The sequence below is a fragment of the Apteryx mantelli genome, chromosome 17, assembly GCF_036417845.1.
Source record: "Apteryx mantelli isolate bAptMan1 chromosome 17, bAptMan1.hap1, whole genome shotgun sequence".
Classification (NCBI taxonomy): Eukaryota; Metazoa; Chordata; class Aves; order Apterygiformes; family Apterygidae; genus Apteryx; species Apteryx mantelli.
In genome coordinates, this window is record NC_089994.1 from 14161377 (window position 1) to 14184852 (window position 23476).

General features: G+C 36.0%; 1 protein-coding gene across 1 annotated transcript in view; it reads left to right on the top strand.

The window, feature by feature from the left end:
- The window catches only part of SLC15A4 (solute carrier family 15 member 4), a 31254-nt gene extending 15935 nt beyond the window's left edge, over positions 1-15319 (top strand). Inside the window, exons 5-8 of the mRNA XM_067306974.1 lie at positions 283-451; positions 3710-3865; positions 9952-10110; positions 13849-15319. Coding sequence (XP_067163075.1) covers positions 283-451; positions 3710-3865; positions 9952-10110; positions 13849-14000 — 636 coding nt within the window. The 3' untranslated portion in view covers positions 14001-15319. The remainder of the gene's footprint in view (positions 1-282; positions 452-3709; positions 3866-9951; positions 10111-13848) is intronic.
- The last annotated feature ends 8157 nt before the right edge of the window (positions 15320-23476 follow it).

Below are 23476 nucleotides of genomic sequence, written 5' to 3' on the forward strand. Positions count from 1 at the left end.
GCCATCCTGTTGGAATTACTATGGTGAGGAATCATTTGTGCTTCTGAGCTAACATAATTACGAACTGCCAAAGTAAATGACAACCTGAATATCTGAGTGTTTGTTTTTCCTCAGCACGTACACACTCTTATTCTACTCAGTTTCTAATGTCTATCACTTCACTTCAATTTGTCTTGGATCTCAGTATTTCATGAAAAATACTACATTTTTCCATTTGTTAAAGAAAAGTAAAAATCAACCCTTAAGGATGAAATTGCTAACTTAAGTCATCTACCCTTTCAGTTTCCAGCTGCCTGGTTGACTATGTTTGATGCAGTGCTTATTCTGATCCTAATACCCTTAAAAGATAAATTGGTAGACCCCGTTTTAAAGAGGAATGGCTTGCTGCCATCCTCACTGAAGAGGATTGCAGTTGGAATGTTCTTTGTGATGTGTTCTGCATTTGCTGCAGGTAAGACAACAACATTGAGATCTACTTACGTAGTTATTTCTTTGGCTACTTCCAATAGCGTTTTTTTAAAGAAATTTTCCTGAGTCTTTAATTCATGATTATTCAAGAGTCCTTTGCAAGTGGTTTTTAGAATGTAGCAGCATGGATGCATTCCCCACAATTAAAGAGCTTTTACACAAAATATTATTAAGCTTTTTTGACTTTTTTAATGATCAAACTGGAGCGTATTTGCTGCCTGAATAAGACTGTGACTGTACCTTTTAAAATAAACTTGTTAGTTAAGGTTTTCAGGGTAGAGGGTTTACATTTTCACATGCACCACTTCCAGTGTTACTTTTTTTGTATGCATGATATAGAGGAATTATTCATCTTCTGACCATGTTTTCTCAACCTAGACCTTACCTTCACTGATCACTGCTTGGGTTGCCTGAACAAAGTATCCAGCATTTGAATGTGAAGTCTTTAGTCTTCATAAAATAACACAGACTTCCGTATTACAATAAATTTTATCTGATTTATTGACCATTTATCTGGAAATTGAAAATTTATTTATCCTGAAAAACAAAGATGTTCAGAAATTAGTATATACCTTCATACAGTCTGACTTCCAAATATTAACTAAGCAAAATTCTACCTAAAATCTTTTCCCTTTATGTGAAGTAATAAAGTTGGGTTATTGCTGAACAAGTTTCCTCCCACTTTGGGTCTTTTCTTCCCTACCTTAATGTTCCCTAATGTTTGGGAATTATTGTAGTGTAAAATAGCTTAGCTGTAGCACAAAAGGAGAAAGATGGCATCTCTGTTTGAACCATAAATCAGCTGCATTTGAGATGATGTAAAGTTGTTAAGTACTGCTGATGTGGAACTGAACATCTCTGAGCAATGCTTCATAGAACCTATAGCCTTCACCTAGTATCACTGTAATGAACATATTGATAAAGCATTATAGCATTATATAAATTAATTTCAGCACTTGTAATCTCCTATATTTTAGAGAGAGGGACATTTTATTGAGCTATTAATATTTCTCTCAATGAGAGAGATAATTACCTTATTAGGCCAAGGTCACTTTGTATGTGGACAAGTAAAGTTCTTACAGCAAAGTCACTGAAACTTAAAATGGGAATGTTTCTCTTATTCCACGTTACTTAGAACACACTGCAACCAGCACAGGAAGATAATGTAAAACAGTTAAATGTCAGCTCTTTACATAGATCTTGCTGGCTCAGTCTATAAGTGAATTCAAAAACAGCAATATATGTCTATATTAGTACTGAAAAAAAGCATACTGAACTATCTTAACTGACTCGGGGAATGATTTCATATAGCAGAATTTGTTAAAACTTCAAATTTTTGTTAACAGTTCACCTACAAATGATGCATGATTTTGTTGGTTTGATCCTTGCCAACCCTTTCACAGTAGAAGCTGAGAAGGTGAATTCTTTAGTCATTGAAATAATTATCTTCAATCTGGCTGGAAAGTATAACCTGTTGGAATAACATAACATCCATTCATCATAATATGAATTTGAGAGCTTCAGTTGCAACAACTTTGGGGTGCAGGGAACTGCACTTATTTTAAGGGGAAGGAAGCTTCTGTTGATTTATATATTTCATAACATTTTTATTCTCTCATTAAATGGTATTTATAGAAACCATAATTTAGTATTCCTAAAGTATAACATTACTTCCAAACATTCCTGCCTTAGAGAGAGATACTGATTAAAATCTGGATTGTATGAAGATGTTAATATCTTAACTTGCAGTCTTGGAAGTATCTTAATGATTTATTTGCACCATATTTCCATTTTAACTTACTTATCTAACTGGCATTAGTTCTGGACACTACTTAGGCTGCCTATTAGATTGTTTAGATTATTTTAAATATCTTATAAACTGTGTGAGAATACAACTGATTAGATTTAATGAACATCTGCTGTGCTTCATGCATTTTATCCTAAATTCTGAGCAGCAGTATTTAAGGTTATTCAGTTGGAAAATCTACTTCATTTATAGAGTTTAAACAATTATAGCAAGAATTAAGGTTCTTTTAACTATTAAAATTGTAAGATTAAACCTGAAACTTGTTACTATCAAAGTCTAAGAAAGAATCAATAGATTCTAGCTTCTAAAGTATTCAGCTTTGCAGAGAAATTTATGGCAAAGTTTGGTAAAATGTAGTTACACTCCTTTTTGGGGCTAAATACGTGATAAATTTGCTTAAGTCTTGAAGAATATCATCACACACATTAAGGATCACAAGATGCTTTGAAGTGCAGTGATTTCATGTTGAATGTGTATGAATGAAATTTTTTCCGAGTTCTTAGCTGTTCATACTGCTTTGTTTATATTTTAAACATTTTAGAGTGAAACTGAATTATGAGCTACATTAAAAACAAAACATGCAGAAACCCAGCTTTATTTTAGTTGCATCAGCTTTTCACAGTTCAGATTTTAATGTAGGGCATTGAGGTGACTGGAGAGCTAAGGAAAGATACTTAAAAATAAGATAGGGAAGTGGTCACCTAAAAAGAAATGAGGAAGGTAAAGAATCTGGGCAACTTTAATTTGGGCAACTTCAACAATAGCACACAATTCTTCTTACGGGTTTATCTGATATCCAACTTCTACTCTAAACTCTTGCGGTAAATGAGCTAAAAATTGTTATATTTTACAGTGTCTATTTTTCAGTGCTACATGAAGTGATTTCTGTACAAAGTATAGCTTGTAAATCAATCTCTAATGAGCTTTTGGAGCTCTTAAGATATTAAATGTCAAATAAATGACATGTTCTTATTCACAGTGGGTTTTTATAGTTCTACAGCATTTGTATAATCATTTTGATAAGCAAAATGGTTCCTAGTTTACTAATATCCTGTTTGCAGATGCAGTGATTCAACACTGTAAGGTAGTAGTTTATGAAAAAGAAATTGTCTTTAAAAATAACTGTGTTTGTATGTGAAAGCTCTCAGCTAATCTGCCTGTTTAGGCAGAAGGAGAAGGGTTAAGAATTTGTATACTGTAATTACTGCTACTAAGTAAGAATATAATCACAGTAATTCTATGGAAGAAGAACTATATTTCTTGAAATAACAATAGCAAAAGTAGTCTGAAATGATTTATATTAGGAAATAAAGAAATATATATACACCTATTTCATAAATTGTCATGCAGGACTGAATCCTAATTTAATTCTTAATGTGAAGAAACAGTGTTTGCATTTTAGGTCAATCTTTTTTTCCTCCCCACCCCATGTAGGAATTCTGGAAAGCAACAGACTGAAAATTGTAAAGGTTAAAACAATTAATCAGACAATTGGAAATGTTACATACCATGCTGCAGATATGCCAATATGGTGGCAGATTCCTCAATATGTGCTCATTGGATTCAGTGAAATATTTGCAAGTATAGCAGGTAAGCCTTTGGTGTGTGTTTTAAAACTGCTTCTACATACCATCCATCATGAGTGATGGGTTCTTAGAAAATAAATATTTACTTTTCAAATCATTATAAATAAGCTGTAATGTTCCCAAATACAATATTATACAATATACCTAAATGTGCAATGGCAAAGCACACATCATTTTTTTCACATTTGAAAACTGGCTATGTGAAAAGTTATTTTCGTAACTGAGTTTCATGAAGAGTAACATCTAGAATATTTGCATGTCATCCAGTCAGCAGTGCATATTTACCAGCTGTAGTAGAAAACAAGATACTTGTTCAATACTGTACTTGGAAGAATAGTTTCAATGCTGTATTGTTTCCTCTGAATTCTCCTCCAAGTGTTGCAAATAAAATTTGTGGTTTGTCATTTCGTGGTTTAAAAGATGAGCTCACAGTTTAGAAAGTCAGTTAGTATTTGGAAATACCTTTTTGAGAAAAAGGGAAGGAAGAAACCATCTTAGCAAGATTTGTCACCACTTCAAATTCATATGACTTGAATTCTTACACCTCTGAAATATGAAAGATCATGTGATATTAAAAACAGTTTTTTGTGAATATTAATAACAGAATAGCTAGTTTTTGCACAGTTTTATCTGCTTTATTTATAGACCAACTTTTCCGAAGTTATTTAATACTTCATGATACTAGACAAGTTGAGACGCTGTTCAAATCTTGCCTTTCTAGAACAACCACAAATAGTCTTAAATTTCTTAATACTGTTCTGTGTGATGTTGTGGACAGCTGTTTGATCATATTGATTTTAAGCTGAAAGTGAAGTGGGTGGAGAGGGTGAATAGGACTATAAAATCTTATTTTCTGGTCTGTTTCATACACATGCAGGGCTCATTAGCACAAAAAAAGCACAGGCAATTTATCTGCTGTCACTGTGGTATGGCTAGCACTGGTTTATTATGATTAAACAAGTGAAATGCTATTGTGAATCTCTCAGCACAGTGTTTACACATTTAGTGCTTGGAAGCAATGCCTAGGTACCAGTAACAGAAACCTTTTATAATCTTAGATTTGTTATATTGCTGTTCTGATATTACTTATGTAGAATTGTAGAGCTAGCTGCTCTGATGTATCAGAACTCCTCCAGTGACTTGAGTTAAAAATCATGTAGTATTTGCTTAACTATAGTTACTTACTAATGCATTTTAATACTGGTTCAGAATGTTGAATTTTGAAGATCATCCATTCAAACTGGCATTGCACATGGCTCTTTCCCTCAGATTCCTGACAGAATTTCCTGTGTTCACTTCCCCTGTAAGAGACTAGTCTCATTCCTCGTGCTCGGCAAGCACAATGGTTTAAACTGAAATGCTCTGATTCTGTAAGATGGTAGTCCCAGCTGGAGATAGCCCCAGCTCTCACATGGGCTGTTTGTTTCCCTCTCAGTGGAAGACAGAACTTCTACTCTGTCAGGTTTCTGATTACATGTATTCCACTGTCATCACAGGAAATAAAACGAGGTGGCTGGGCTGCTTGGCAAGTAGAAAAATGTGGCTTTTGCCTTTTTCTATCTCTGAAACAGCTTTATGCCTTTTTTTTGAATAGGTACTAGATTTCTGATAACCTTTTGTTGTCAAAGTTTGTAAAACTGTTTCAACGTATTTAAAATCTAGCGTATTTAGAGGTTGCATAAAAGGCCAGCTTCATTTTAGCATATTATCCCTTGCTGTGACCTACATATGGCAGGACTGCAAAACTCAACTTGTTTGCTTTTCAAAAAGCAATGCATATATTGTGTGCTGTCTAATCTTATACTTCACAGCTTTGAATTCTGCGACCATTTCTTCTTTCTTGTTTCCTTTTGTGACACTTGAGACACTTTTCTTGTGTTTTCCATATTTGGTCTCATTTTATACCCAGCTACTTGAGAATTAACACAGATGATCTGCTCATTTGCTGTAAACTTTTCTTCCAGCTGTCTGGCCTGGAATTTCTTGGAACTGGAAGAAACAGATATACCCATCGTGTATTAGAATCCACCTTAGTTATTTAGTATGTTGTACCTTTTTAGGTACAACTTTGCCTTGTGTCTGTATTTGGAGCCTTGCAGTATGCATTCAAGCATACCTCCAGCGTACTCTTTCCTTCCTTGTGGAAGGCAGATTGATATCTCACAGGACAGTGCTGTTGCGAGCATCCCGTTTGCAATGGGAACGCAGGGTCCTCCAACAGTTAGCTCTAGGCCTGCAAAGTGTGCATCTAGAACCAGCAACTGGCACAAACTTTCGTGACAATGAACATGATTTGGACATAAGGTCCTAGAACCCTACCTGACTGCACCAGATCAAACCCTGATTCATCCCTCTTTGTGCTGCAGCAGTCAGTAATGCAGATGTACCTGTAACTGTCAAATGGTTGAACTGAACTCACTGTCTGATATGGGTCCCATTCCTGCCCCCCCCCCCACCAAATAATGTAGAGACAAGTCCTTTAATTCATTTGCTTCAATAAACAACTAGTAAGATGGAAGGAGAGTTCCTTATCTTTAAAGCACACTAAGACCTAAGCTGATAAACACTTTAGATTCTTAAATGGAAAGTATGCTTTAACAGTGCAATTTGTATCCTTTGCAAGATGATATATCTGCATAGTCAATGTTGTCTTGTATTATAGTATATTTAATTATGTTTGAAAAATAACCATCACAAATCCTAACACTTAAAAATCTGAAGATGAAATTCTTGCTCGGTTGAGTCACTTATTAAAAATAACACTACATTTAGTATTTTTCTCAAAAGAGTAGAACGAGTTACTTAGCTTTAGGTACAGCTTTAGGGATCATGCCAATTAAATCTGAACTCAGACAAGCAGATGACTTACAGGAAATGCTAGTGTTCATGCCAAAATTGATAACTTTTATTCCACTTACACATTCTGGTTTCTCCTCTTTGTCAATCACTATTATCAGTTTATTGGTGTTCCCAAGCAAAAAAAATAACAAATGTATCTGCAGCTTATGAAAAGGTCAAGGGCTTGATGCAGTCTTTGTTGAGCTCCAAGCTGAGGATTGTTTATACTTTTTTAGTGGGCTTCTTCATGGGAAGTAAAATCTTAAGAGCTTACGCTATTCTTATGTGAATACCCTGCTGTTCTTTTGCACTTGCTGCATCTGTAATAACAGCTTTGTAACTTCAAAAACTGTTAGTTGGCCAATGTTAGAAAAAAATGGAAATGCTTCTGTTTGAACCAGAGATTCCATGCAGATCTTAATTGCTTTGTGTATTACACTTTCATTCAATTTGTTTTACAAAGCTTTTTTCCCCTGGTCTTCTGATCGCTATCTAAACTGAATTCTTAATATCTTTAAGAAGGCCCCTCAAGACTTAATAGAGTATACTTTACCAATTTGATATTAAACATTGATAGACGCATCTATTGTGCTATGAACTTCAGCTTTAGAAAAAGTAAAGTGTTAATGGTTATAAAGCTACACTGATTTGGAAGCGTTTATTGTGAACAAAAAAGGACTAAATATCATAAGAGCAGAAACATAGGTTTGTTTTTGTTTACTGTAAAACTAAGCATATTCTTATTACGCCACATTAGTTACACTTGAGGTACCTTTAAAAAGATGACACACATTGCATTAATCTTTTGTATTATTCTGTCAATCCTCTTAAAGCACCTTTATTTAACTGGGAATCATAATCTCACATGACAACACCAACTAGAGGGTTTACTTTCAAAACTGCTTGTTTGAGGTAGCATGAAATCATTATCAATGGTTGCCAGCAGGCAAGAATATCTCTGAAGGCAAAGAAAAGATTTTGTGTTCTTTATGCCAGATTAAATATTAGGGTTGCTGGAAACACTATTCAAGTTTAGAAACGTGTCTTATTTTGTTGGAAAAAGTGCATAGTGTTATATCTATTTTGTTTTAAGTTTTTAGATTTTCTTTAGCAATAACACTCAAGTCCAGTGTAACTCTAAATGAACAATGACATATTCTTTCACGTGATGTACTTGAGTTTAAATTGTTCAGTATGCACAAAGCCTGGTAACCAAAATATGACTGATATTCTGGAGACTTGTGACAACTATGGTAACTTAACAAGAGGATAAAAACAAGCTACTCTGTCATGAAAGTAGTTTTCTTTTTTTTAAAGTGAGGTTGGCCAGATAAATACTTCTGTGAAAAATCTGAATTATTTTAGTGATAAAGCAATTTTTGTTTCTAATTCTCAAACTAAGTATAACTCGTTTTCCCCTGGTTTCTACCTGACTGCCTCTTCCATCTCTATAGATATTATCTCATTCTGGTTTGAATTTAGAGCTGTACAGAGCTGAGTTGCACCAAGAATGCTTCAGTTCTCTTCTAGGATGACACTTTGAAAAGGAAGAAAATCAGCTTGGTGATTATCTGAGATTTCTCATGAGGCAGTACAAAATGTTGTTAGATCAATAAGTAAGAACATATAGTTCTGATTCTCTTACAAGAACAGAGTTGCTCCCTCGCAACAGGCAAATTGACCTGCCTGGCCTGAAGTGTTAAGCCTTTTCTTGAAAGGAAATGCGGGTGTATTTCTATTAAACTCTGTCTGGAGTAGCAAAAGTCAAATAACAGTGGTGCTGAAACTAAAGTGTACCTTTATTATGCAGACATAAGATTTGTCCTTTTTTAGGTCTATAATGCTATCTTTGTCAAGAAAAACAATAGATGAGGTAGCGGGTGCTCTCATTAATTTCAGTATGAGGCAGCCTATTTTGAAACAGCATTTCATCCTTCAGAGAAAAAGCTCTGCAGAGACTGTATTTGACTGTCTCTTGTGGATAATCCCATGTGATTTTTGGCAGGAATACTGCTCTAAAAAGTGCTAATCATGAGCATTAGTCTTTGCAAGGCAGCACCTAACCCAGTGTGTCCTGTCGGTACTCAAATTCAGTAGTACAAATTGTTTTTAAATTGATACCACTGGCTTTTTTTTCCTGCTTTTATTGGTTGAAACTTAAGTAAGGGGAGCTTAAAGTTTAAGTTCCGTTTCTACAATACTTAAAAGAATAGACAGACAAGCAGTGGGCTCAGAGAATTCTAGATCAAAATTAAATTAAAATTAATTACTCCCTTTCCAGCTACAATTAATTTCTCTGTCTGCACATACAGACTCAGTGTCTGCCAGTATCTCCAAGGGAAATAAATGTTCATGGTCAATGCAAGAATGTCCTTCAGTTCTTGAGTACTTTGTTCTCAGCAAGGAAGGCCATGTGCTTTGTAAATGCTACACAACAGATAGATAGGAAATACAGAAACAAATGAAACGGGGAACACGAAAATGGAGTCGCCAGGTTCTTTGAACATCCATGCCAAAGCAATTACTTGAATCTCTAGGCCATTTCTCAACTAGCAAAAAGAGGGAAAATGGCTGGTCCTTAGTCATTCTGACAGTTTGCTTTTATCAGACAATCACTGGGACCGAGATTTGTTTTCGGAACCTACTTTCAGAAAACTTTCAGGCCTGGGTTTGAAAAATTGTTCAGCAAAGTTTTAAGCTAGTCTCTCAAAATGATTCAATGTTAGCACCAGGTTTATCTAAATGATCATTACAACAAAGTTAGACTTTAATAAATTTCTGTTAAGGATGAAAGACAAATAAATGAAGGGTAAATCATTTCTAGGTTGGGCTTCCATATACAATCTTTATTTTCCAAGTCAACTGATGTAGATCAAATGAGTAAATCCCAGAAATGTAAGCTCTTTCTAAGGATAATTTTAGACAGAGAAATGATCATGCTGCATCAGGAGATTTTTTAATGTTGCACATGTAATACTAGTGAGATCAAAGTGCTTGTCACAAATGTTGTCTATTTAATGGGTTGATATAAAACATATACTGATGACCTTTAAGAGGGCTTTTTAGGCAATTAGAGGGAACTGGAAATTGATGGTGATTGAATACCTCAATTCCCTGTCTTTTGAAATCTGCTAGTTTTAGATTTGTAACATACTAGAAGTAGTACGCATCTGTAACTTCTATTACACTGAACTAGAACAAACTACTTTTATTTCTTATATCTTACAATTGCAATTTTATCTTTTAATACAGGTCTAGAATTTGCATATTCAGCTGCTCCCAAATCTATGCAGAGTGCTATTATGGGGCTGTTTTTTTTCTTTTCGGGGATTGGATCATTTGTTGGCTCTGGACTGTTGGCACTGGTGTCTATTAAAGAAATTGGCTGGATGAGTAATCACACAGATTTTGGTAAGTTATTTTCAGTGTATTCCAATTCTATAAAGTAAAAGGCTTCCTTCAGAAACAGTTAAGCTTCGAGCACGTGGAACTGTTGTAGCTTAACACAGTATTATTTTGACTTTATAGATTTATTTACTATTATGTTAAAGACAAAGTTTCATCTTGCTTGTAAGTACAAATTAACATGACTATGGAAAACAATACCTTGTACTTCTGAAAGCATGGGAAACACCTTTGTATTATTTGAACTCTGTAAGAGCTTGTCAATTACTTGTTCAACTGTTGTTTTATTGCATTTTATCACTAGAAATTACTTAGAAATCTTTGTATGTCAATAAAAAATTATTTAAATTACTGACATAGTTTAAAGAAGAAGACTATATTTGCTCTAAAGTACTAAAACTACCTTCTGGAGGTGTGGGGAGTAAAATGTACACAGCTTGCTTTTAGTGATTATTCCGCTTTCTAGTTTCAAGAGACTTCATGGCAATTACCATGAGTTAATTTTGTATTTCTGTCTGCTAGTTATTTACACTGTTTTTAAAGTCCAGTGTAACTTTTGCTTTTTATTGTCAATTGAACTTAAAAATAATTATTGGCACCAGTAGGTGGCACCTTGGGAATTTCAGAAAATCATACCATAGTCACTGGTTTAATTAGTTCCAACAGAAGGAGTGTGTAAACAGTTCTTAAAATGTATGCTAGCCCTACTGTTTATACACAGCTTAAAAGTGCTGCCTAAACTTACTTTAAATTTGGTATGAGCGTATTTGCCATTTAAACTAGATTTGGATGCTACCAAAGAGTAACACTGTCTGAAACAACATTTATGTCATAAGTTGGTATCTTTGTTTTGTAAGTTCTTCTTTTAAAATGGCAAAATATGACAAATAGCCTTAGCTTTATGCAAGTGTCCTCACCAAATGAAAATTTAATCACACTGAGGCAGTTTTCCCTACTCATTTTCAACCTAGGAAGAACATCTTGTTTTTACAGTTCTATATAGGGCTAATTACATTGATAAGTGCTAAATAGGAGGATAATCATTTGATACAAATTAACAAATGTGATATTTGATGCTGCTGTTTTAACCTTTTCATGCCTTTTTTTTCTGAAGCAGCCTAAAAGAAAACAATGACTAATATTCTTCCCATAAAATATATAGGTTGTGCCAAATACATCCAGAGTTGGTTAGATCTGGAACCACTTACCCTTCCATGACTCACTGGTCACCTGCTTTGAATAAGCTACTCAGCTCAGTGAACTGTCCTTTGGGCAGCTGTCAGAACTGGATATTTCTACTCTCCTTAGTATGAAGGGTTGATGTATAAGTGAGCCGTCTCAGCAGCTGTACCTCTGGGTCAAGGTTGAAGCGCTCTGTGGGAGATTTTGATTTGTAGCATCTTGTATTGCTGCTATTTTTACTGTTTATATCTGGGGAATAAACAGGGCTTTCTCCTCTCAATTAATTTCATTCGCTATAACATTACTGAAAGATACTATCAAATTCACACCTAAAATTTACTTAGGCTTTCAAGGGTAAGAAATGTAAGAAGGAAGCTTTATGAATTAATGACTTCTGAATTTTTCATTAGATGCTGCATAATATAAACACAGCTCCAAGTTTATGCTGTTTACGCTAAGTATGTTAGCTCGTGATATCATCTGAGATAACTGAGTGCCTCCAAAACCTAGCAAGAGTGTTCACTCTCTGCTGGCAGTTCAGTGTTGATTGCTGTTATTGAAACAACTGTTATTTCTGTGGCAAAAACTGAGACTTCATGGAGTTAATATCCCATCTCATAAAGGATAATTACTACTTTTTAAACATGTCTGCTCTTGAAATGGAGATTCACATGTATATTGTATTTTAAATGTCAAGGAAAGACTCATTTTAATTTTATTGCATTTTATTATATATTCATTTAATTGAATCTTAAGTTTCAGTAATTAAAGTAATTTAATCTGAACATTTATATGCATGCTGCATGAACAGCTTGTAAGGATGGATGTACACTTCACTATTTTTACTTTCTCTACCCTTTTTGATGATTATAATGGTCCAGTTGGCTGTGGCTCATGTGGCATGTTGGAAATGAGCCACAATATATTGTTCTTGGAAATACAGCAGTAGTTAGTATACATTTCTTAATAGAGGAATAATGTTTCAGCAATGAGCTTTCTTAATTTGACATTATTTAATGTGCTACAAATCACTAATTTATAACAACTTCGAGGGAGTGTCAAAGGTGAATTGAACCAAAAGAAACTGCATATGGTTTCATGAGCTCTTAACTTTGTTCTAAGAGAAGGCTGAGAGAAAATTGCCGTAATTGCTTTCTTTATACCTACAAAGTTGCCAAAGCTTTTCCCGAAAAGCATATATATTTGTGATTCTTTTTATTTTCTTTCTTTGGCTTAGCAAAGAAGGGAGGTACCGGCCTCCACATGCACGGACACCATGAAACACTAAGCAGGGCTGAGAAGACTGATGGAGAGGGCTCTGTAGTATAGAAACATAGTACAAAAATTCATACTTTTACCTATTTCAGTTAAGCTGTAAAACATAAGGGCTTTTTTAAAACAAACAAACAAAAAATGAATGCCTTATCACTTCAGTATATTCTCTAAGCTCCTTAAAAGCATATGTAACAAAGATGGTAAAGGATCTTTAGTTACTAATCTGTATAACTTGGTAGTACTGGCAAAGCGGGTGGCATATGTACTGATTTGGGAGGCTGGAGGAATGTTTTTGATGCTAGATTCTCTAAACAAAGCATTGCAAGGACTCGCATGTGTGAAGGGGGTGTTGCATGTTGCAGAACTCAAAGTATGTATGCTTTACACAAATCCTGCTTCGTTGTTTGCTTTCTGAGTAATTTAGCCAGGGCTGTTCATAGAGTAGATTTTTTAAAATATTACCAAATAGTCACAGAAAGGAAAATTTACAAGCGTCTACATACAGTACATTTTGGAGAGCTGATTTTGTCTCCAAAATTATTTGTCCAGGTTAAAGGAAGCTCATTAGGGAGCTGACGTCTAGCACTGCTTCCGTCTTGAATGTTACATTTCATTGTGAGCTGTTTCTGAACAGTTTACAGTCCAGTTATTTGCAGAAATTTCTCTGGCAAATCCATTTAATGGCTGCACCACAAGGATGTCTTCTGTTGTTGCTTTTAAAATGAATTGTCTGTACAAAAATTGATAAATGATCTCTATTGTTTATGCTGAGAAAAAGCAAATCATATATGAAGATAAACATTGAGATTTTCAGCTGTTTTATATGAAGTAAGAAAAGCGTTGCAGCTTTACAGTAAAAGAAACCAGACTTAAAAGGCTAATAATTTTTTTTTTTTAAACTGTTCTGACTTTCCTGAAGCAGGCCCACTGGTGTATGTGCATAGTCTTTGTGTGCACAAAGTTCTTACAGTGGTAGCAGGAGCTTTCTGCAATTTTTTAAGGGAAATCGTGCTGTAAGAGCATTTCTGTATCCACAGGGAAATTACTTAGTTTAAGGAACAGGAGCACAAAAGAAAGTAATCTTCAGACTTTGCATTTTTCTCAGAAGTTCAATCTTTTGTTCTGGATAATTAAAAAAAAAAAAAGTTCAGTCTGATGGAAATATCATATGGTTTGGTTTTGCCCATATTGTTGCAAGGAAGTCTTCATTACTTAAGATCAAAGGGACTAATATTTTTAGTTGTATATTCTTTATTTATGCTTTGTTTTCTCCCCAATTCCTTCTAGGTAACATTAATGGCTGCCAATTAAACTATTACTTTTTTTTGTTGGCTGCCATCCAAGGAGCCACTCTCTTGCTTTTCCTTATTGTTTCTGTGAAATACGATCATCAAAAATCGAAGATTAATGAACTGACTGCCAATGGGAGGATCTCATAACTGTTACAAAGCAGACTTTATCACAGCAGCACCCAGTGAAGTGGCAGCGCACGGAGTCTGTGAGACCTTATATTTTCTCCAGTGAGACTCTTTTGTTAGACTTGCATGTTACAAGAGTTCTCGCCCCTGCCCCTCTCACGTAACATAGGTAAGTAAGTGCCTTATGTTGGCGGGGCTCATTTCTTGCACTACGTCCTGGCAGGACAAACACACATCTTGGAGTGTATTAACTATAGACATTCAAGTTGCTCTTTGTTAATCCTGAGATGTTTACTTAACTCTTAAAAGCTGGGACACTTACACTTGGAAATTGAATGTAACAAGTCACTGCTAATCTTAGAAAACTTTTATAATGTGGATTAGTCCTGACGGAAGAACTCTGCTAAAGTGAAGAACTGTGGATCTAGAGAAACACCCAACAGTCTCAAGCTTACATTGAAGACACATAGGAAAGAAAACATTTTACAGGAAGTTCAAGCAGTGGTTAAAAAGATAAATTATAAAGCCTGAAAGTCATTTTTTGGGAGAAACAGGGACAAATTAAATTGTAGATTAGCTCTGATTTAAAAAGGAATGTAGTTTATAATTGAGGTTCCACTGGAAGTATCTCAAGAATTTAAGTCCAAACTTGCAGTCAAGAGTATCCAACATTGAAGACTGAATTACAGGTTACAGTAGCTTGTCACATAGCTGATACGGGTTTTAGCGCACAATAAACAGTTGTTGGGACTGAAATGGTTTTATTTCGGAAATGTTTTCATTTTAGGATCAGCGTTAGATGTATCAGGACAATATGGAAACATGCATCATGTAACTAAGTGTATGTTCAGTCTAATGCTGTTACATCCATAAAGAATATTTTAAATATTTGCAGAAAAAAAAAGAACTGAGATTGGGTTCTCGGAAGATAAATGTGCATCATCAGTTTAGAAACCTTTTAGCCAATTCCTTCAGTCCTGTGTCTTAGTTCTAGCTAACATGCTACAGGGCTTGTACCTTTCAGCAACACATTCCTATAGCAGAGCAAATGGTTTTACATTCAGCCTTTTGAACTTTAATGGTTCTAACAATTGTACTGCAGATTGTGTGCAGAGTGGTATGGAAAGCAATACTTTGCAAGGAATTATGCGGAAAGAAAATGAAATCTCAACTTTTTATTAACGTGTTGAATTTTTATAGTTTCTTTTGTCTGCGTTGAAGTTGTTAAAATGTCCTTTTTTGTACGTGGACATCTTTTTAATGAGTTTACAAAATAAAATCAACTTCCATGCTGTGACTTTCGACCCTTTGTTTCTAGGTGAATAAAATTATACTGCAAATGTTTTGTTCTTCAGCCTTTATTTTCCTAAACCGACACTGGCATTCTATTAGTTTGTTTTGTCAGATAATATAACAGTCTTCAAGCTGTCCTGTCTTTACCTAAAGATGAATCAGTGGAGATGCTTCAGCTATTGCTTTACTCAGTACGGTTTAAAATCTGAATAACTAATGAAATTAAGTAAGTAATGTCTCATATGAGGAAAAACTAGCAAGTATTTATTTTTCAGCTTTGTTTTGAAAGTTCTGTGTGCTATGTTTCTGGAATATCCTATTTACAACCAGCTAAAAAGGCCTACCATTAAAATGGTATAAGCTGCATAGGGAATATACAGAGACAAAATGATTTCTTTCTTGCTATCTATCTGCTGTTTCGCAGTCATGCAGTTTTGACATGGAGATAAATCTACAGTGTATAATGTTTATTCCATTAATTTCTGAAGCATTTATAATCAGGAGAGAACTGTACTGTGCTTGCTAAGTATTATTCAACTAAGTTTATGAAGACTTTGCTTTTGGAAGTGTTCATTCTTCCAAAAGACTATTACTACTCTCAGAAACTCTAAGAGGAGCATTGCTTCTGGTCTTAGATGGCATCAACTTTGGTGACTGTGTACTTCCCCCTTTTCCAGTAAGTAAACAATTTCGCCTATTTTTTCCCCCAAGATCTAAACATTTTCAACAGCATTCATAATTTCCCATCTACCATGGGACTGCTGATTATAGTTAAAATGGAGTTTTATGGAGAATTTTGTTTTATGGAGAATTTTGTTTTACAGAGAAGGTAGTCTGAGGATGACTCCAAAGTAAACTGGAGGTCTAACGATAACTGTGACAGCCTATGCGGGCAAGCTTTGACAGTATTAAACCTTGTACAGATTATTTAGGAAAGAATATTGTCAATAAATATTAGGTTTGGCTATTCAATATTTAAGGGGATGCCTTCTACCTAGTCACAAGCATACAGTAAATGTCTGCTTGTTTCTTTAGGGCTATGGTTGCTCTAACACTCTGGAGAAGAGACTGAACATACAATCAGTTGTATAATTTAATTTTTATTTGGAATGATTTGGCTGAGCTCCAGGCACAAGTAATTATGACCATTTATGAAGATTAATCTGGCACTTCTCATCAAAAAGATGAGGCCTTTTTGAGACTCAGGCTTAGGTGATTCTTCCTTCCAGTCTTATCTTTTAGCGTTTTCACTGCAGTCACAGAAATAAGATTAATCAATTAACTTTGTGACTGAGCACTGCACCTCATTAAAGAAATACCTTGAAATGTAGAATTTGAATTTAGGTATGTTCACTTCTTAGATTGTTCCAGTGCAGTAGAAAGATCTGACAGGAGTCACCCTAATGGACATTTCTAAGCCTCTGACTTTGCCACTTGTCTTAAATTCAACACACAACATTGAAAATTAAGCATTTGATAAACATGACAGCATATAGCCTGTTAAAGTTCATTACTGTTATTCACAATAAATTGTGGAAAAGAATAAGCATGTACCTTATAATGCCCATAACAAGCTATGATCTAATCACATATGAAGAACAGCTGCCCTGGACCCTGTGTTTCATTTGAGATCATGAGGTGGATGTATAGGATATATGAGCTTGTGTCCTACACAGGATGTAACTTGCAGATCTTCTAATAATACAGAAAGACCTGTTTTACTGGGCCTTTTGTGCTTTTGTGTCTAGTCTATATTGAATATTCCTCTTTAGAAAAAGGGAGTCCTTTAACATTTTTTCTGCTTCTATAAACCCCCAGAGTGAATTTAATTACAGTAGTTGAGGCATCTATCAGTATTACACTTAAAAGTCTACAGTTAAATCTTTGAGGGGTATTTTGCCTTTTTTTTTTTTTTTTTTTTAAACAAATGTTGCTCAGGGCTGACACTTGTCAGACAAGGTTTCAGCTCAACAGTAAACCTGCCTTAAAAGACCATGGAGTTCTTAACGTATTTTGTATTTGAAATTGCTTTTTGAAAAATGTGATTTTGTTTATATGTAGGGCAAGTTATCTTAGTGCAGACAAGCCCTTTGGGGAAGCATTACAATTTTTTTTGATTTTAACAGTCAGTAGTTTGAGATGCAAATTCATCTCTGTGGAAGCAGAGAATTTTTAGACCAACGCGCTGTTGGTGGAGTAATGCATACACCTGAGAGCATGGTACCAGCTGGACCCAGAGCAAGGATTCCACCTTGGAATTAATTTTTCCATTACAGTACTGACAGCATAGATTTTGTGTTCTCTACATCAGTGGAAAGAATAGTTGTCAAAACCTAGTTGGATAGTAATTGGATGTGCTTAAACTGGTTTTCAAGTGTGCTTTACTATGTGACTACTGGTCTTTTAACCTACAGTCTGTTAGAGTTAAAAGATCATAATGAAGGATGAAAAACATTATACTTCCACAATCAGGAATTAATTTCAATTTGTCCTAATACTGAGTATTAATGCTTGAAAAGGAGGTAAAATAGCCTGGTGTATTGGGGAATTATCAGAAGAGTAAGAACCAGGAAGTTTCTTAAGTGGCTGGTTTATACCCTGAAGAATGAGGGCTTACTTTCCTTTCCATTCCTTGATTAATTCCACACTCTATCAGATGCATTTTTGATTATCTTTAACATGTTTCCTTTATCAGGACATTCTTCTACAGTGAATAAGTTCAAAATACGTACCTAACATTAACAGATGTCCTTCAGTGGGAGGAATCTCTGTGCACAGCTAAGCTGTGACTGCATTTTGTGTAGACAGTCCTGAGCTAGCTACTGGTTAGGATAGCTACAGCACACGTTGCAACAGACAGTCCTTGGCTGGCTCTGCTGCTTCAGGTACACGTCATCAACATCCAACCAGCAGTCTTGGGTCTAGTCTACACAAACTGCAGGTACATTGCAGTGGAGACATACTCCAGTACTGTATTCCTTCCTTGGTGCATAACTACAATACAGTATTTACTGTACAGTATTTTACATCCCTCTTACTTGGAAGTGTTACATCAGTAATGAGATTTAGTGATACAACAGAGTCCGTAAATCACTTTTGACAGGGAAAAGAACACTTTAACTGAGCAAGGGAAAACAAGGTAAATATTGCTTAGGCCTTTAAAAATGGGACTTCAAACAGATAAGATGCTTTTTGAAAGCTATAAAATGTTCTTGACTATCTCTGTACATTTAATGCTGTACATCACAATCACTTTCTCTCTGTCCCATCACCTTTCCAAGGGTAGTTGTCTCTTTACTCTGAGCTCTAAGGAGACCCTAACGTCTTGAATTGTTCTGTCTGCTGTAGCTATGGAAACTGGTTAATACCATGTATTGACACACAAAATGACTATAGCATATTTAAATAGCAGTAATTGTTAAAAACTTGATCACAGTGACAAATGGCTTTACTGTCAGGCAACATGCTATAAACTACTGTTCTGGAAACTAAACATCTGCGAAGAGCAGAGTTCTGCTCAGAGGTAGGACGCAGGGGCTGGGGGAGAGATTTTTAGGCAGATTGCTGTGCAGACACTGTAATAATTAAAACAGTGCAGGGTTCCCATTAATCTAATTTCATATTTTAAAACTTTGTGGAGTGGTTCAGAGTTAAAGCACAACTTCCTAAAGTTCCATGACAAATTAATATATTGTATAGGAAAATCCGGATCAAGTTCCCAAAGTGGTTCATGAAATAACGAAGACACATTACAGACTTTGAAGTGAGTTTTCATCATGCTCATAGCTAGAAGGATAATAACAGTAGGGCAGTAACTCTTGAGCCAGAGAACGAGAGAGTGAGACCTAGTGATGCTTGTGAAGTGCAACGCTACATTTATAGTCTTGTTATTTCCTTTGAAATATGTCCAAAATGTTTGATAAACTCTATTCCCTCAATAACTGACATGCTGCCACATCTGGGGAAAAAATAATAAATCAGACAAAATATAGGAAAACAATAATTTAAAGGATGACAAAAAGTAGATGTACAGATGCACAAATTCATGTGATGTTGCATCAGATGTGATGCTTCTCTTTCTATTTTATGTCTATACATTGGGGGGGTGCATTTTTTGCAATAGAAAACTGTCTAAAGACTAGGGATAGCTGTGACTCATAACTTATTTGGAGGTTAAACATGTAAAACTATGCTAACAAAGCATTTCTAATAGGGAAGCTGTTATACTGTCAGGTAAGTACTCCTTTATAGCTTGATGATCCAGTATAATTTCACAATAACAATTCTAACTCAAAGTTGAGCTCTTGGCTTCATAAATGTGAATACCGTCATTGATCTCAGCACATTGCAGTATTGCTCTTAGGTTAAACTTAAGGAGTTTTTTGGCTTTTTTTTTTTTTTAAGACATTACTGATTGATAACCTCCATACCATCTAAATAACTGTTAGCTCATCCCAGATTAGAAGAAGTGTGTTTTATTTGGTAGACACCTAAAAATTTCTCAAGGTTTTTGATGCAGAATTGAATATTGTATTAAATGTCACTGATAGGGGGAATTCAATTAACCATTGTTTTAAAAAGAAGCAGTGGTGCTGGCCACTTCTTGTGGTTTGTGCTGCTTGTTGGCCAGCTGGCCCAGTAGACCTTAGAACTAGCACAGTGTTAGGGCAGATGTTTTATGACCAGAGATAATAGGCTGGGCTTGAGCTTAGAGTTCCTGGAGTAAGATGGAGAATGTACCCTTCCCCTTCTCTTCCTAATAATTTAAAAGGAGGACAAGTGGTACACTGTGGGGGCTCTGTTTACAGTTCTAGCTGGGTCAAGCTCTGATGCATGGGACCTGCAGGTAAACACTTTAAAGTTCTACATCCTCTCATGCAACTGTTTGAGATGTCTCTCTTGCGACATAAAAGTCTGAAGATGTTTCAAGAGCAATGGGTGAATTCAGCATTGCAAACTAGTCTGAATGAAATAAGCTGATCGTGTATTTCATCTGTTCTGCATTAAATAGAACCTTCTAGCTGCTACTAGCCTGTAATTTAAGAGTTGATAAATTTCATCTTGATTTTTCTAGAAATGAATTCAAAACAACACAAATGTTTCTTCTCCAAGGCCCGAAGGACTAAAGGGAGGCAAACGATTGCTCTCAAATAGCAGACATTTCACCTCAAAGGCATAAGTTAGAAACATAAAGCAGGTATTCCTCTGCCAGCAAATACAGCACTAGTACTGTGAGAGACAAATTACTCAAAATGGCAGAAAAAAATTGAATAAAATAAGCAGAAGTGATGTTAAATTCTTCCACGTGCGTACATCTCTTCTGCTATAACCCAAGCATTTACAATATTGTATATAGTTACATGGTGAGAAGCTTTAAAATTAGTGATTTGTTACTGCATCTTCTAATTTCTTCACTGTTTGTTATTACATGAAAAGTCTATGGAGATATTTCCAGAGTTTCAGTGTTTTATTAGTATATTTGAGCACTGTGCTAAAATCTTCAAGTCAATGCTTGAAGAGTTACCCTAAATCAGACTGGAAAAAAAGTAATCTAGATGAATAAAGGACTAAGTAGGAACTTGAGTCTAGACTTGTCTGCAACTGCAAATATTTAGGAGTGCATCTAGAAGATTAGTCTGTCAATAACTATGCTATGTTAGCTCTCTTATTGATACTTATTCTGCTTGGACTAGCAGTTCTAGCTGTTTTGAAGTGGGTTAATTTAAACTGGTGAAAGGCATTCATAGTATGGAAGGAGGGCTTAGAGACACGTGTGAGTTACCTCAGACAAGTTAGTGGCCAGCAGCTGAGCCCCTACTAATTGCACATATTTTTAGTTTCAGTTATGTTGCCTCACAACTGGGAAACTAAATACACTTGTATCAAAATCGCATATAGGGCAGGCTAAGAGCCCTCCTGCAACTACTGACAAGTGCTCAACATACTGGTAATAACTTGTTTAAATGCAATTCAATCTTATGTCTGAACCTAAAGGGTCCGCACAGCGAGTCAGCATAGAGAAGTAATTACATCATAAAACAAGCAAAAATGTGAATTTTAAAGCACCTTTACAGTGAAGAGAAGCCTAACATCTATCTAGAGTCTAGAGAAGTGCTTAAGCACTCTTTCAATAGACTTGAATCTTGGTAGTTTAACCTTTACAAAGTTTTCTCTCTTCACCGTCTTATGGTAGCCTACACTTCAGTTCTGAAGCAGTCCAATATCATTTATAGCTACTAGCTTAGCTGAGCAACAGTGGAGGATAGTGGGTAAATCCTGTCGCTGATGCTGTTATAGGTTTTCAAAAGTGCAATAATTTCAAAAATTATATTGTGCATGCCCATAATCCTCATCACTTCTAAATTCCAACTCATCAAATTTGATCTCTAATATTATGAAATTGTTCTACATGATACAAAACTGTGCAAACTCAAGTACTTATAAAAACATGAAGTGCTACAATAATTTAAATGGCTGTGCACTCTGCAAAGCACTCTCATATTGCTGGAACACTTCAAATATTTTTACAAGGATATCAAACTGGAATGTGGTCAAATAGTCTTTTGATGTAAAAACGGAAGACATCAAAATGCTCTCCACATACTGTGAACAGCACTTAGAGGGTCCTGAAAAATAATTTCAGTTTGCAGCTCTCTGAACATGAAGTGTGTATGTTGATGCAGTTAAAGCAAGAGATTTGTCTGTTATGGATGTGTTTCTGAGTTCAGGTCCTGAGCCTGCAAACAGGTGCTTGTTTAATTTTATATATGAACAGTGTTAGTAGTGATGTTTGTGACCTCGAAGCCCAGCATGTTTTGTGGTTTCCTAGAAGCTGCCATCTTAATCAGTTCCTTTGAAAAGCCATTTAAAGTTCTTGTTAGTGGGAGTTCATGTTCGCAGTAGGCGTTATCTGACGAATACAACAAATTCAACTGAGCTGGGAGAAAAATATGTTCTCAAGCACCAAGCAAAGCACTCAGGCACCTTTCTGCTCTGATGGAGGAAGATATGACATAACCTGCAGATTCCACATTGTCCCAATTCCTAACAATTTCCATACCCAAGACAGCAGCTGGCCATTACCTATTGCCATGAGATCTGGTCATATCCGTGTACGTGCATGTGTGCAGTGTGCCTGCCTGTGCATCTGGGTGAAAGGGTCTAAGAAAGTTTTACATGAGATGTGGTCTTTCAGCAGTTAATGTATACTAAATCCAGCAGCCTCATTTCCGGGTTTCTTAAAAAAGATGGCTGATTCAGGGTTCAAATTAGTTTTGTTTAGTTTTTGCACAAACAAGTCAGTTTAATTAAAATTGTATCATTGCATCACTCAGTCCTACAGACTATGTAGTGGGAAAACAAGCCACGATAACATCCTCCTTCAATTTCCTCTTTCTTTTTTGGCACAATGAATGCAATTTTTTCTGCCTTCTGAAGATGACACAAATGCATCTCTGGAGTTAATAAAATGATATGGGGTCATTTGTAAGAAAAAAAGTTAAATATCTGTCATGTCTATTGCAGTATATTAAACAATATTTTATTATTCATACTTCCCTGACCTGACTCATGTCTCTGGCAGGCAGAGAACCCTATTGCCTGCTTTTCATATACATGTAGCAATTTAAAATATGCCTGTGAACAGAAGCTGGAGATGCAGATTGGCTGCTGATACAGGCAGTTAAGGACAGGTGGTATTAATGGTCCCTACCTGCCCTTACGTGCCCCAGCTGAGCGAGCCCCCTGTGCCCCCTATTCTGTGAAAGGGCAGGTGGCAATTGCTTCAGGGGACATTGTGCCCTCCAAAGGGAGAAGGGTCCTGACAGCGACCGGCAGTGCTGGCGAGGGGGAGACAGCCCATCCGGTGCGAGACCTGAAGGAGCAGAGGCATCTTCTCGGTCACGCAGGCAGCGATTCACCTTGCAGCAGCAGAGCTGCTGCCGCGTAAGGGGGAGAAAGGCAGACGCAGTCTAGGAGCAGAGAGGGGCTGCAAGACACCGAGAGGCCGTGGCTGAGCGCTGGGTGTCTGTCCCCTCTCACGCCCGAGAGGAAGAGGGGAGATCTGTGCACCCCATGGCAGCTGCTCGCCTTTCAAACCAACTCCACAAGAGACAGCGTTTAAAGGAAACATCACAAGAAGCGTCTCTGCCCCTTCCCCAAACCCTTTGGGAGGCTGATGAGGAAGAAGAGGGGCTCGAGCAGGG